The sequence below is a fragment of the Brugia malayi genome, assembly GCF_000002995.4.
Source record: "Brugia malayi strain FR3 genome assembly, contig: Bm_v4_Chr1_scaffold_001, whole genome shotgun sequence".
NCBI lineage: Eukaryota > Metazoa > Nematoda > Chromadorea > Rhabditida > Onchocercidae > Brugia > Brugia malayi.
This window is the reverse complement of record NW_025062475.1, coordinates 1,121,754-1,136,520: the sequence shown is the minus strand read 5'-3', so window position 1 is coordinate 1,136,520 and position 14,767 is coordinate 1,121,754. Positions and strand designations below refer to the sequence as shown.

The 14,767-nt window shown below is 21.8% G+C and overlaps 1 protein-coding gene across 2 annotated transcripts in view; it reads right to left on the bottom strand.

Annotated features, from left to right (window-relative positions):
- The window catches only part of Bm12386 (Uncharacterized protein), a gene marked incomplete at both ends in the record, with an annotated part of 51,292 nt that continues 36,525 nt past the window's right edge, over positions 1-14,767 (bottom strand). For both annotated transcript variants that reach the window (XM_043076166.1, XM_043076167.1), the window contains 14 exons: positions 1-45; positions 455-571; positions 848-1,009; positions 1,250-1,329; positions 2,860-2,983; positions 3,508-3,672; positions 4,328-4,501; positions 4,928-5,137; positions 5,603-5,731; positions 5,989-6,046; positions 6,108-6,205; positions 6,528-6,641; positions 6,790-6,962; positions 7,285-7,394. In XM_043076166.1, coding sequence (XP_042932100.1) covers positions 1-45; positions 455-571; positions 848-1,009; positions 1,250-1,329; positions 2,860-2,983; positions 3,508-3,672; positions 4,328-4,501; positions 4,928-5,137; positions 5,603-5,731; positions 5,989-6,046; positions 6,108-6,205; positions 6,528-6,641; positions 6,790-6,962; positions 7,285-7,394 — 1,759 coding nt within the window. The remainder of the gene's footprint in view (positions 46-454; positions 572-847; positions 1,010-1,249; positions 1,330-2,859; positions 2,984-3,507; positions 3,673-4,327; positions 4,502-4,927; positions 5,138-5,602; positions 5,732-5,988; positions 6,047-6,107; positions 6,206-6,527; positions 6,642-6,789; positions 6,963-7,284; positions 7,395-14,767) is intronic.

The window sequence follows — 14,767 nt, the reverse complement described above, 5'->3', positions numbered from 1 at the left end:
TTAATTGACAGTATGACTTGAGCGTTGAATATGCGATGCACGTTCCTGAAATTGGGAAAAAAATTCTTTTTTGCTTTTTTAAGTAATAAATAAAATTTCAAATCTTATTTATTATATTGTAATTTTAGTGCAAAAAGAAAAAAAAATGGTTAAGTAAGAAAGAAATCAAATCAATTGTCATATTAAAGTTTCATATTTAAACAATAAAGTAATTAATTGAGTTAATTTCATATTTAAACAATAAAGTAATTAATTGAGTTAATTTCATATTTAAACAATAAAGTAATTAATTGAGTTAATTTCATATTTAAACAATAAAGTGATTAATTGAGTTAAAAATTAATTTCATTTTTTTTTCTCTAAATTTGTATTTAATTTCGAATCGATGAATAATAATAGTTGAAGTTAATAAATTAATTGCTATTTGTATTAATTATAAAATTCAAACAATCACCTCTCCCTCTTTATTAAAGAGAATGGTTTGTACATTAGAGCCAATTCCGAATGATTCTTCCGCATCAAAGACTAACTGATCCGGTGGATTGTATATTCCTTGGCCACGAGCCCAGATCTAAAATTGATAAATTTCCGGTTAATGAGATAATTTGAAGTTAATTAATTAGATTTCATATAGAAAATATACATTATATTTATTACCAGATTGCATAAAATATTTCTAGGTTTTAAAAAATTTATTAAATTTCAGATATTATTCTATTCCAGTTATTTCGAAATTTAAATATAATTTACAAACAAATTAAAATAATCCAATTTCAGGACTGTTGATAATATTATCTTATTAAACTATACAAAATTATACTTTAAAAAAATTTTTAAAAAAATTTACCTTAACCGATTTTCCAGGTTTTAAAATGAAATCTCTTGGAAAAGTATATACAATTTCACGTTTACCATCAATTTTTCGTTTCAATCTCCATTCACCAATTGCTTCCTCCTTGGAACGATGTGTATTCTCCAATAAAACATATTTACCATCTGATGCAGCATCCTGAAATTTCATATTTAATCCTGAAATTCTATACCGGAATAATTAATTTCAATTTCAATAATGCAATAATTTATCATTTCTAATTTTGCATAAATTAATAGTGTTTTAGATTTGAAAATTATCAATGTTAGTTATTGCTTTAAAAGAAATTATTCCAAAATTTTTACAATAATAAAAAAAAAAAAACATTTTTTTTTTTCAAATTTCTACAACAATAAAACAATAAAAAAAAAAAAAGACCTGTATAGAAACATTTCCTTTGGCGGAACGTTGAAATGACGTACGACTAGCTGTTTCACCTTTCAGTACACGTATAGTCTCTTCAATAAAATATCATTTTTTTTTTTAAAATGATTAATTTGAAATTTGTTGCATAATTTTGCTTTTATATTTCTATATTTGTAAATCAAATATTCAAATGATCAAATGCTATATTTCAATTTTAATTTAATTTCAAATCAATTTTTTAAATGTAAAATGGTGCGAAAAATTTTTAATTTATCAGAAAAATATAATGAAATAATCAATAAAAAAAAAAAAAACATTAAAAAATATTTATAGAAATAGTTAATAAAGATAAGTAAGTAAATTTATGAAAGTAATAAAGATAAGTAAATTTATAAAAGTAATAAAGATAAGTAAGTAAATTTATAAAAGTAAGAAAGATAAGTGAATTTATTAAAGTAATAAAGATGAGTAAGTAAATTTATAAAAGTATAAATGCACTAATTAATTATTCGAAAGATTCTTCGTTATATCTCCGGAAAGAAATAAAAAAAATTACCAAGCGGAGTTCTGTAAAACATTTTGTTCAGGAATAAAAAAAAAAAATTCCGTAAAAAAGATGTACAAAAGTCTGATAAGCACCCGGAAAATAGATGTTATCAATTAACAATTTAAATTAAAAATGATGAAGAAAGGATCAAAAAAAAAAAAAAAAAAAAAAAGAGAAAACAAGTTTTAATTTCAAATAATATACTTTAAAAAAATAAAAAGTTCTTTCCTATTATATAATTTCTTCCTTCTTTTTAATTTAGAAACAAAATTCTTTTTTTCGATGTTTTAATTGCTGATGAAATTAAACTTTTAATTTGCAATTTAATGTAATTAATACTTTAAATTTGAAATTATTTTTTTCTATCAAAAATTTTGACAGTAAAAGTAAAAACAGAAATGATTATTTTCACTTTCTTTTCTCTAAAAATTTCAATAAAATTTAGACAAAATATGCAAAAAAAATGATTGCATAATAAAAATTTTGTTTACAGTATGAAAAACTAATTTTATTGAAAATAAATAAACATTTTAAGTCTGACTTTTCAAATAAATTTTAAATCTAATATAGTTGTAATATGGTTATAAAATTCTACTTTTAGTCTTTTAAATTTATTATATACCGGAAATGTTTGTTTTCTAGTAAAAAAAAAAAAAAAAAAAAAAAAAAAGGAAATAATCATCATCATTTTCCAATGAAATGATATGAATAATTAAAATGATAAAATTCTACTTTTAGTCTTTTAAATTTATTATATACCGGAAATGTTTGTTTCCAAATAAATTCAAAAAAAAAAAAAAAAAAAAATTCCCGGAAAATATATTTTTATTTTTTATTAAATAATGATTTTAACTAAAAATTTTGCTTTTTAATTTTTCATTAAATTTCATTAAAACAAATAATAATTTGAACTACAATGAAAAAAAAATTTTTTTTCAACCAAAATGAAAAATAAAGAAGAAAAAAAAAAAAAAAAATGTCATTTTTTAATTTTTGATCAAAAATTTGACAAAATTTATGGATAGTTGACAGTAAACGAAATGAAACGAAATGAAATGAAATGATTGATGTTTACCGGTTTCACCAACTTCCGTAAGGCCATGTGTTTTAACAACCTGTTCAACAAGTTGACGTAAACCAGCTCGATTCTCTTCACCTTCAAGCATTTTTCGATAAATTGCTATTTCAGCATCTAAAGTCTAAAATGAAAACGATAATTTGATACAAGAAAAAAAAAAAAAAATTAGCAAATAAAAATTTAAATTTAATTTAAAAATGAAATACTACATTTCATTTTTGAAATTTTAGCTATTACAGAATAAATTATAAATTAATAATTAAATAATTATTGAGTGAAAATTTTAGATGAAATTAATTTTCTAATAGAAATTTTTTTTTTTTTTTTTTTTTTTTGTTTGATAAAAAGATTTCAATTTTATAAATAGTATTATTTGAAATTTGAAAATAGAAAATATTTTTTTTATAAGTATATTGAATTGAAATTAAACATTTAGCATTTTAGATAATATTATCGTTTCAATTTATAAACTTTTCAATTTTATGATTAATTAATCATTCTTATTAGCAATTAATAATGCATCTGATTTTTGCTTATTTTTTGATTTTAAATTTTTAATAAAATTTTGTTAAAAAAAAAGTAAAATTATATTTTTTGTTAAAAAAAAAAAAAAAAAAAGTAAAATTAATGAATTTATTGACAAACTTGTTTGGTGTCTAAAAGCATTTGCAATTCCATCATTAATGCTTGACATTCTTCCCGCATTTTCCGGATTTGGGCATCTCGATCATTTAGGGCAGCTTCATAGGATCGTTGATCATCTTCCAATTGATAATTCAATTCTTGCATTTGCTTCTCTAGCAGTGAATTCTAAAATTTAAATCTTATTTTTTTTTTTCAACAAACATAATTCATCTTATATTAGCATAAATATTATTTTAAAATTTTTTTAAAAAAATAAAAAAAAATAAAAAGAAAAACTTTGCAAAAAACACTGATTGAAGCGCAGAATAATTATAAAATTTAATTAAATGAATGCATTTCATATGAGATTTTAATTAAAAATAAAAGCATTTTATTTTACTATCGCAAAATTTTTCAGTATTACTTTAAATTTCAAATATTTCATTTCTTAATAATGATTATATAAACTTTAAAAGTTTTTTGTATGAAATTTAAAAAAAAAATTTTGCAATATTTTGGGATAAAATTTGATAATTTGATGAATAATAAAACAATGCTTTTTTAAATTTTTTTTTTTTTTTGAAATTTAATTTATTTCCCCCTTAGAGCAACAGAAATTCATTCGCCCCTTTTTTTTTTTTTCGTTTTTTCCAAATAAAACATAAATATATAAATATAATATATATTTTTTTTTTATCTTCCAAGAAAAGATCAAAAATTAGTTTTTAGCAAAAAAAAAAAAAATTTATCATTTCAAAAATTTTAATTAACTTTTTAAAAAATTAAAAAAAAAAAAAAAATGAAAGAATTTAAAAAGCAGAAATACAGTAGTACTACTAACACGTCCTTCAAGATCAGCTAATTTTCCGCGTAGCTCGGAAAGTTGCACACGAAGTCGCTTCACCTCCTCTTTAGCATAACCTTGTTCCAAGTTTTGTCTTGTTGATTGAGTTTGAATTTCTTGTACTTTTAATTTATACCATGATTCCATATCTGTTCGATTCATATTGCATATCTAGTAATGCAAAAAAAAAAAAAAGTTTAATTTAATTTAATTAATTCATAACTTTAAATTTGAATAAAATGTAAAATTTAACAAAATGATTGATTTCCTTTTATTTTATTAGAAACTAGCAAATATTTTTTTTTTTTTTTTTTTTATTTAGTTGATTTAATTAATTCATAACTTTAAATTTGAATAAAATGTAAAATTTAACAAAATGATTGATTTCCTTTTATTTTATTAGAAACTAGCAAATATTTCTTTTTTTTTTTATTTAGTTGATTTAATTAATTCATATTTTCAAAATTTTAATAAAATGTAAAATTTAAGAAAATAACTTTTTATTTTATTACAGCTAGCAAAAATTTTTTTTTTGCTTAAACAAAAAATTTTTTTTTGTTTAAATTTAAAATAAAGAAAGGTAAAAAATTTTTGAACTTGATCATATTCAGCACGAATATCACGAATTGCAGATGAAAGTTCATTCTTGAAATATTCCCGATTTTCCGGTGTTGTATCACGTGCAGCCATTGCTTGCAATTCATTAATTTCCTGATCATGCACACGACGCATGAAATCAATTTCTTCCAGTAATGTTTGCACCTGATTTTGAAAATCGATCCGATTAAGCGTTTCCTGATCCAAATCCTGTAAAAAAAAAAAAAAAAAAAAAATGATTTATTTCCGAATTCATTTCATTTTTCGATTTCTAATTTTTGCATGTTTATTTAAATGCTATTTATTTTCATTTAACTATATTTCATATGGATTTTTTTTCTTTTTTTTTTTTTTTTTTTTTTTGGATTTATTAATAAATTTTTTGTAAAAATTTAAACTTAATTAACCGAAACATATATACAAAATCATATAATTATATTATACAATTTTAAAAAAGAAAAATTTTACTATTAATTCAATTTATTTTTTGCATTTAAATCATAAAATATGCAATAGCATATCACAAAGAGAGAAATTTAAATCAATTTCAAAAGTTTCAACAAAAATACTTTTAGAAAAATTTAAATTAACTTCAAAATTTTAAATAAAAGTATTTTTAGAGAAATTTAAAACTTAACTTCAAAAGTATAAACAAAAATACTTTTAATAACTTACTGCTCTTGCCTTGTTGAGTTCATTAACAAAATGCAAGTTATCTCGTTTGATACGGCTTACTTCTTCTTCCAAACTACTGACCCGACGTCGTAAAAGGTTAATTTCAGCTTCCAGACCAGATAATTTTACCTATATTATTATTTCTTGAAAATAGTAATCACTGATTATCAATGATAACTTAAAAAGTAGGAATAACAAATCAGTGATAACAACTAATGGATTATTGGAGATGATAATTGATAATAACAATACCATAATCAATCACTACAGCTTAAATAAACTGATAGAATAATTAACACAAAAATTTGCAAAAAAAGAGAAAAAAAAGTGAACAATGTAATGCTATGTTATTGTAATAAGTATAAATCCGGAAAACCGGAACTCACCAATAATTCATCAATGCATTTTCGATCAGCTTGATGTGCGCGAAGTGCATCATCATATCTGTAAAATAAAAAAAGTAACTTTTTTTTGCTCTTCGTTTGATAACGAAAATAACACTAACCGTTTTTTGCATTCCGTTAAGTCATCCATCAATTTCCGAATTCGTTTTTCTAAATCTTCGCGTTCGCTATTCGTATCGTTTATTATTTTCCGTGCCTCCTAAATGATAAAAAAAAAAAATTACGTAAGAAAAATAAGAAACCGATAAATAATTTAAAATTAAATTTTTGTTGCAAAAAAAAAAAGAAGCGAAAAATTATTTTATAATTAATTTGAAAAGTAAATAATAAAAGATTAACAATGAATAAACTTATTAAATAAATTATATTAGCCATAATTTAAGCACTTTTTTTTTTCCAATTAATATTGATAATATTTTAATGTTTAAAATTGAAAACGAATAATTTAGTAAAGATAATTTCCCTAAAGAAAAAAAAAAAATAAATAAATAAATTTCTAAGTTTTATTTAAAATTTTATACCTGTAGTTCACCTTCATACATCGCACGAACACTTACAGAATCTTTACCCCAACGACCACGTAATAAATTTAGATCAGCAGCTAATTTACGGTTCTGTGCTTCAAGAAAGCGTACCTGAAAGTTAGCCAAATTTTCCTGTTTACAATTTTTTATTTGTTTATTTACTTTTTTTGCTAACTTTTACTGATTAATTGTTTATTTGACTAATTATTTACTTCTTTTACTTATTTACTTCCGTGTTGTTTTATCAGGAAAAGAAAACCTTTTCTATGTAGGAAGCAAGACGATCATTTAAATCGCTCATTTCCTTTTTTTCCCGTTCACGTGTATCACGTATTGCTGATGCAGCATTTTGTCCAAATGGTGACATACCACTACTATGCAATGATGATGAACCGATTTCCGTTACGGTTTTCAGGATTCTACCACCGGTTGCTTCAAATTATAGAAATAGTTTTTGAAATTTTTTTTGTTTTTTTTTTTTTCAAAATTATATTATTCACTTAAAAAATGACAGATTCCAAAATTCTAAATTCTTATTTCGATACTTATCCGACAAGTAAATACAATATACGTTTTAAAGTATTCATAAAATATGGTAAAAAATTTTTGAATTAATTTTCAAAATCATAAAATGTTTAAAATTTACACACACACACAAAAAAAAAAGCTTCAAAATAAGATGATTGAATTATTATACTCAGAGTTTAATATTAAAATTAAAAATTAAATTAATCAAAATTAAAATGAAACTTACCTGTTGTCATACCATAAGTTGGACTAGATATTGATCCAACAGTTCGACTAAAAACTGGCCTAGCAGAAATTGTACTTCTATAATCCGAAATTGAAATTTCTTCCATATTACTGAAAAATGTTTGAATTTCAATCAATAAAATGCATTTTAATAGATTTAAAATTTACTTTATACATGTTTATTTGATTATTAAATTAATAGAATAATGAAATTTACATAAGTTTATTTATGCTAAATTTATTAGCTTTATCAAATTTGATAAAGTAACATTACACTATTTAAATTTAAACAAAATATATTCTCTAATCTAACATATTGCTACTTAAATCCAAATGAATCATTGCATATCAATTGACGTAATTGACGTAATTCACGCATACATTTTAACGTGTTATAATGATGAAATACGTGAATGTAAAGCAAAATTATGCAAAAAAAAAAAAATATTAATTCAAATTCAATTAGATTGAAAATTTTATTTGAGAGAAAAAAAAAGAAATTAAATAAAATAAAATTAAGCAAAAAAAAAAAAAAAATTGAATTTAAATTAGGTAAAGTTAAATTTAACTATTAAAATCAATATGTTGTGACAATTAAATTTTTGCTTTTGCAATCGATATGACACTCCGCCAAAATGCTATTTGCATGTTAGATAATACTAGCCAAATTAATGAAATAGGTAAACAATTGTTTTTGCATGTTGCAAAAACTTACTAAAATCTTTTTCCCTGTTTAATTTACCCGAATTTATTTGAATGTTTAACTTACCCAAATTTATTTGAATACCCATTTTAAATATTAAATATATTATATATATATATTATATTCTGCGATAATATACTTTAATATAACACTTACTACTTTACTTATAACTTTAGTGCTATTCAAATATTTTTAGTATTACTATTTGTTTGTTTATCAAAAGAAAAAAAAAATGATAAAAATAAATAATTATATTTCTAAATGAACATTCCTATCTTCAACATAAATTTGTAAAACTTTTTTTTTAAAAAAAAAATTCTTTCCTTTTCATTTCTTTTTCCTTTTAGTCAACGATAAAGAAAAGAGAAGAAAAAAAGGATCGTTTTTTTTTTATTTGAGAATTTATAAAAGTGCAAATATAAATAAGCTTAAAAAGCAGTACAAAACTTTTTCTCATTCTCGAATGATATCTCGATGATTATCAAAATATCATTCACTGATACGGTTGGTGACACTAATTATGTCACACAAACGGATCTTTTTTTATTTGAGAATTTTGCAAATAGAAATAAGCTTTAAAAAGTTGTAAATATAAATAAGCTTAAAAAACATTACAAAACTTTTTCTCATTCTCGAATGATATCTCGATGATTATCAAACTACATTCATTAATACAGTTTGGTGACACTATTCATGTCACACATTTGTATATACTTATAATAATTTGTCACTTACTAGAATGTTAATTAATGCAATTGATAATAGAATATGAATTATACTGAATATTTATAAATAAATGATATATTTATTAAATGAATGAATGAAAAGAATTGATGAAAGATGGAAGAGTAAAGATAAGAGCTTATCATATTTACTGATAATATAACAGAGAATTGATAATAATCATATGAAGCAGAGAATGTAATCAACAACAGTTGTGTGTGTGTTATGAACAAATTCCACAAGTAATTCAAAAAAGGGATGAAAATTTAGAAAGAGATAGGTGAAAAAAGAAAAAAAAAAAAAGAATGGAAAAAAGATTTCCATCTCTCTCTCTCTCTCTCTCCCTCTCTCTCTTTCCAAAAATTTAAAGGAAAAAAAAAAGAGAGAGAATTCAAATTAAATAAATTTGTCAGTTCAAGAATAACAAGAAATAATTCATTACATTTATTTGTAATTATTTTAATATATATATATATATATATATATATATATATATATATATTTACAAGAGAATTCATTTCAATAACTAATTAAACTAAACATTAAAAGTAGCAAAATTAATTAGTTACTTTCGTTAACAATTTAATTCAATTCATAGTTTTTTTAAAAAAAAAAAAAATTAAAAATTTTTCTTTAAAAATAACTTAGAAAAAATAAAAAGACAGAATCAATACAATCAATAAGAAAAAAAAAAAGGTTATTTAAAAATTATACATATATGTGCTCAACAGCTATTAAAAAAAGAAAAAAAAAAGTCAATTTAATGGAACATCTTTGAAAATGGATGGAAAAAAAAAAAGATTTGAAAGTGCAAATGTTTATTTTGTTAGAAAGCTAAATTTGATGGAATAATTTAATTCATTTGAAATGAATTGAAAATGTACTTAAATTCAATCCATTAAATTTTCTCATTATCATTTCATTATGTTTGTCGCTTTTTCTTTCTTTCTTCTTTTGTGAAATATTAATGCAAAAAAAAATTTGTAAATAAATTTTAGAACAAAATAATGTGACAAATTTCAGGATGATATTAGATAACAATTTCAGTAATAATAATAAAAAATATTGTCAAAGATTGTTTTTTTTTTTTTTTTTTTTCCTTTTCGAACTTTTTGTAATTTTTCTAGCATTCTTAGCTTTTAATTTTGCTTATTTTTTTTTCTATTAATTGTTTCAAAATTTTAATTTTAACTAATCAAAACAAAATAACTTGTAAAAAAAAAAAAAAAATATTAATTGTATATAAATACGATTACAGTGTGAACAAAAATTTAATGTAAAAATTATTTTTCATGATGTCCCCAATATGTTGTTGTCCTCAAATTTGTCAACAATAATATTTTTTTTTTTCTTTTTTAAATAAATTAAAAAATACGATACGATTCAGTGATTACAGATGAAATGGAATTATTCTATTGTAGCAATATTATTCATAAATTGTTGTAATTGAAAGGAAATAAAATGGAAGTAAACAACAACAAAAAAAAAAAAAAAAAATGTGTGAATTGAAATGACCTAAATATATGGATGAAATGTGATAAAGGTTAAACATTAAAAAAAGAAAATTCTTTCAACTTACTGATTAAAGAATTGAGTGATTGGAAGTAAGTATAAATAAAGTTTGATTAGAATTAATTTACTTAAATAATAAAATTATTTCATTCATTAACTAATGAAACAGTATGATTAATTCATATTGATTACTAAACTCTGATCGGATAACTAATTCAGTGAGAACTAACTGATCGGATAACTAATTCAGTGAAAACTAACTGATCGGATAACTAATTCAGTGAAAACTAACTGATCGGATAATTAATTTCAGTGAAAACTAATTCAGTGAAAACTAACTGATCGGATAACTAATTCAGTGAAAACTAACTGATCGGATAACTAATTCAGTGAAAACTAACTGATCGGATAATTAATTTCAGTGAAAACTAATTCAGTGAAAACTAACTGATCGGATAACTAATTCAGTGAAAACTAACTGATCGGATAACTAATTCAGTGAAAACTAACTGATCGGATAACTAATTCAGTGAAAACTAACTGATCGGATAACTAATTCAGTGAAAACTAACTGATCGGATAACTAATTCAGTGAGAACTAACTGATCGGATGACTAATTCAGTGAGACTCGATCGGATGATTAACGCATAATACATCAACGAGCTCTTATATAAACAAACATTATTGTTTCAAACTAGTTCGTAAAACAAAATTTCAAAATGTTTCAATTTATACATATATATGTGTGTATGTGTATGTGTGTGTCTGTCTGTTTGTCGGTCTATCTGTCTGTCTGTGCATACATGTAGTTATGGGCAAAGTGAGGCTAGCTAATTCATTGTGTTCTTTTAAAAATGAAAAAAAGTGGAAGTTCAATTTACATATTGTTTCAAACTATTGTGTATGTATGTGTGTATGTGTGTGTGTGTATGTGTGTGTTCGTCTGTCTGTCAGTGGTCTGTCCGTCTGTCTGTTCCAATGATTGAATTATTTTGGTTGAAAATTGTTTATTTTGATTATTTTCAATTGTTTATTGATTCATTTCTAGCACAGTAATAACACGTTGCAGCAGTATTTATCAACCGGAAAATAAAAAAGGAACGGAATGGAATGCTGTTCAAGTGATAAACGGAAATAAGCTTAAATTGAAGCAAACAAACAAATTTCTCAGCTAGGTTTTTTCCTTTTTCTTTTTTTTTTCCGGAAAAAAATATATTTAAGTTATAGAATTCTGCTCATTCTCTCTCTCCCCCTCTCTTTTTTCTCTTTCTCTTTCTCTCTTTCACTCTCACTCTCTCTATATATTTATTTTTTCTTTTTTTTCTACAACACTGTTAATTTCAACCTTTTCTTAAAAATTTATTTATTCTATAATATATAATTTTTTTTTTCTTTTTTAACAAATTCAATTCATATCGTTGCATTTCATTCAGCATATTTCGCTTAATTTCTAGTCGTCTGTTTTCTCATCTTTTCCTTATCTATTTTACAATTCTGTTTGTTTCTATTTCAAAGACAAAAAATAAAAGTTAAAAAAAAAAAAAAAACAAAAAAACCAAATCAAAATTTTTATGATTAATTTACATTTTCAAAATAATTGCTTCTTCCAAATATTTTTAGAATAATTCCATTCTCTCTCTTTCTTTTTCTTTCTTTCTTTTCCTCTCTTTCCTTCTTTTCCAAAAAAAAAAAAAAGTTTACTTATATAGCATACAAAGTTTACTTTTTCTTCCTATTTCTCCTTCCTCTCTTCAATCATCATTTTCTCTTTCTTATTTTCTTTTCTTTTTTTCTTTTCCTCTCCTAATCAATAATTCTCGAATACACACAATAACAACTATTTAGTAACTTTCTTGTTTTCTCAATGATTTTCTTTTTTTTTTTTTAATTTTAAATTTCAAAATTAATTTAAAATGTAAAAATGTGTTATGATAAAATTAGCATCAAATTAGCACAAAGTTCATTTTTTTTTTTATCAAAAAACAAAACAAATTTTGTCTTTTTCCTTTAATTTTCTCTTTAAATTTATAATTTAATTGCAAATTTCATTTGCACACAATGAAAAATTAATTAAATTCTAAAATTAAAATTAAATTCTTGTGAAAAAATTTTTCATTAGCATTATTTTCCATTATTTTATAGCTTTCTTTTCGAAGAAGAAAAAATAAAAAAAAAAAAAAGAAAGAACAAAATTATTTCCATTATTTCATCCAATAGCTAATATATTTAGTCTGTCTCGAGAATATCTCGAGAATATTTCAGTATTTTTTAAAAAATTTTTTCAATTTTAAATTTTATCATTCATTTTAAAAATTATTATCAATATTGATAAATGCAAAAAAAAAAAAAAAAAAAAGAAAAGAAAAGAAAGAGCTAAACAATTGAAATAAATAAATAATGGATGATAACATAGCTCATTTTGATGAGTCATTTAGCTAATTAATAGCAGATGAATCAATAAACAAACAGAAAAAGGTTAGAATAAAAATGTTTGTCACTTTTTTTTTTTTTTTTTTCTGGAATATTTGTCATAAAAGTTTTTTTTTTTTTTTTTTTTTTCAAAATTGTTATTTGCACCATCATATCGAATTTCATAAAAAAAAAGAAATGAAAATAAAATTTGAGAAAAGAAAAAGGAAAAAAAAAAAAAAAAAAAGTGGAGCAATTAAATAACCGGATATTTAATCATGCAACCGGATATTTAATCATGCAAAGAGAGATTACTCGAATATATGAGTTACATTCAGGAAATTCAATAATATATAAATATATTTGGAATAGTTCAAATAGCAGTTGAAATATAACAAATTAAAATTTTCAACAAAAATTGAATTTTTTTTTTTTTTGTCAGATTTGCTAAAGTTTAACAAATTTCGATTTTTTTTTTTTTATTTTTACAAAAGATAGCATTTTTTGAAATGTTTTATGAATTGTATAACTAAAAAAAATTTTTTTTCCCTCTTATAAATAAATATATTAACATCGATAAACTTACAATTTTTTTACAAAGAAAAAATTTTAGCCATTCTAATAAAATAATTTTAATTTTTGAAATTGATAAAAAGTAAAAAAAAAAGTTAGAAGTAAAAAATAGTGAAATGTTAAGAAGTTAAAAGAAGCTAGCATCTGGAAGAATTGACAATTTAAACAATTCGTCAATTTTAATATTCAAAGATTAGAACAAAGTAAAGAAATATAAAGAGGTATTTAATTACTTTGTTTTTTTTTTTTGAAATTTATTAAGTACATTAGGAATTTCTTCTGCCCAACCCGTGCCCATCTTTTTTCCCTCGTATTTACCCACAACGGTTGTATAGATTCTGATTTATTATATCAAAGAGTTTCTTTTTTTTTTTCTTTTCATTGCTTTTTGTTTCTTTCAAAAATTTTCAATTTTTCATATATTACTATTAATTGATAAATATTCAATTATGCAAAAGTTTAATTTTAAAACAATCTTTTGTTTTTTTTTTTTTTAAAAATCTTTTTTAAAAAAAAACAAATAATTTTGTTCCTATATTATTTTTTTTAATAAAAAAAGAGTCGAGATTTGTAAACCATTACAGTGGTTCCTTTATTGCTTAAATTTTGAATTAATTTTTTTTTTTTTTTAAATTTCTTTTATACAGAACTATTTCTATACGATAGTAATGTCAACAAAAATGTCATGGGAAAAATTTTAAGGGTAAGTGTATGTTACTTAAACAATAGATTTCTGTTAAAACGATATTGAGAATGGATATTATTTAAATATTCAAAATAGTGAAATGTTATAAGAATAAGAAAACAATTGAAAAGATATCTGTTGAGAGAAAAAATGGAATGTAGATGATTCAATAAAGGTTTGAAAATGCAGAATAATGAATGTCAGCTAAGAAAAATACGAAATGCTAATATCGATCTAACAGGTTAGATCTCTTATAATTTATGCAAAATATTGATTTATAAAATATTAAATAATCATATCTGAATGATATTAGAGTTATAATAATAATAATAAATAAATAAATAAATAAATACATATATTATGTTATTTAATTAAGATCTAAGAAAATGCTTTTTGCATTTTGGCAAACTGAGCTAAATGTATAGAGATGAAAAATGATATAATATTTGCTGATCATACTGCTAATAAATAAAAGCGAAATTGGGAAAAGATCGTTGGAATAATTGTATCAGTAAGCTAATCGATGATACTATTAGTGCAATTTAAGTATGAGTAAAATTTGATAATGTGATGAACGATAATAATAAAAACAAAAATAATAATCATCAATGATGATAACAAAAATGAATATAGCATTAGATTAAAGCTAAAAGTGATTTGTTGAGAAAAATGATAGTAAGACAGCTATGTAAACTTTAAAAAAACTCAATTATTTGAAGTGAAGTAATAACATTTCTAACATTATTCAGCCATATCTTTTTAGTTTTCCTCTTCACACACACTAATGCATATTCGATTAATTATGAATTATATAATTAATTATTTGATTATATGATTAATTATATGAATTATATGATTATTGTATATGATTAATTATA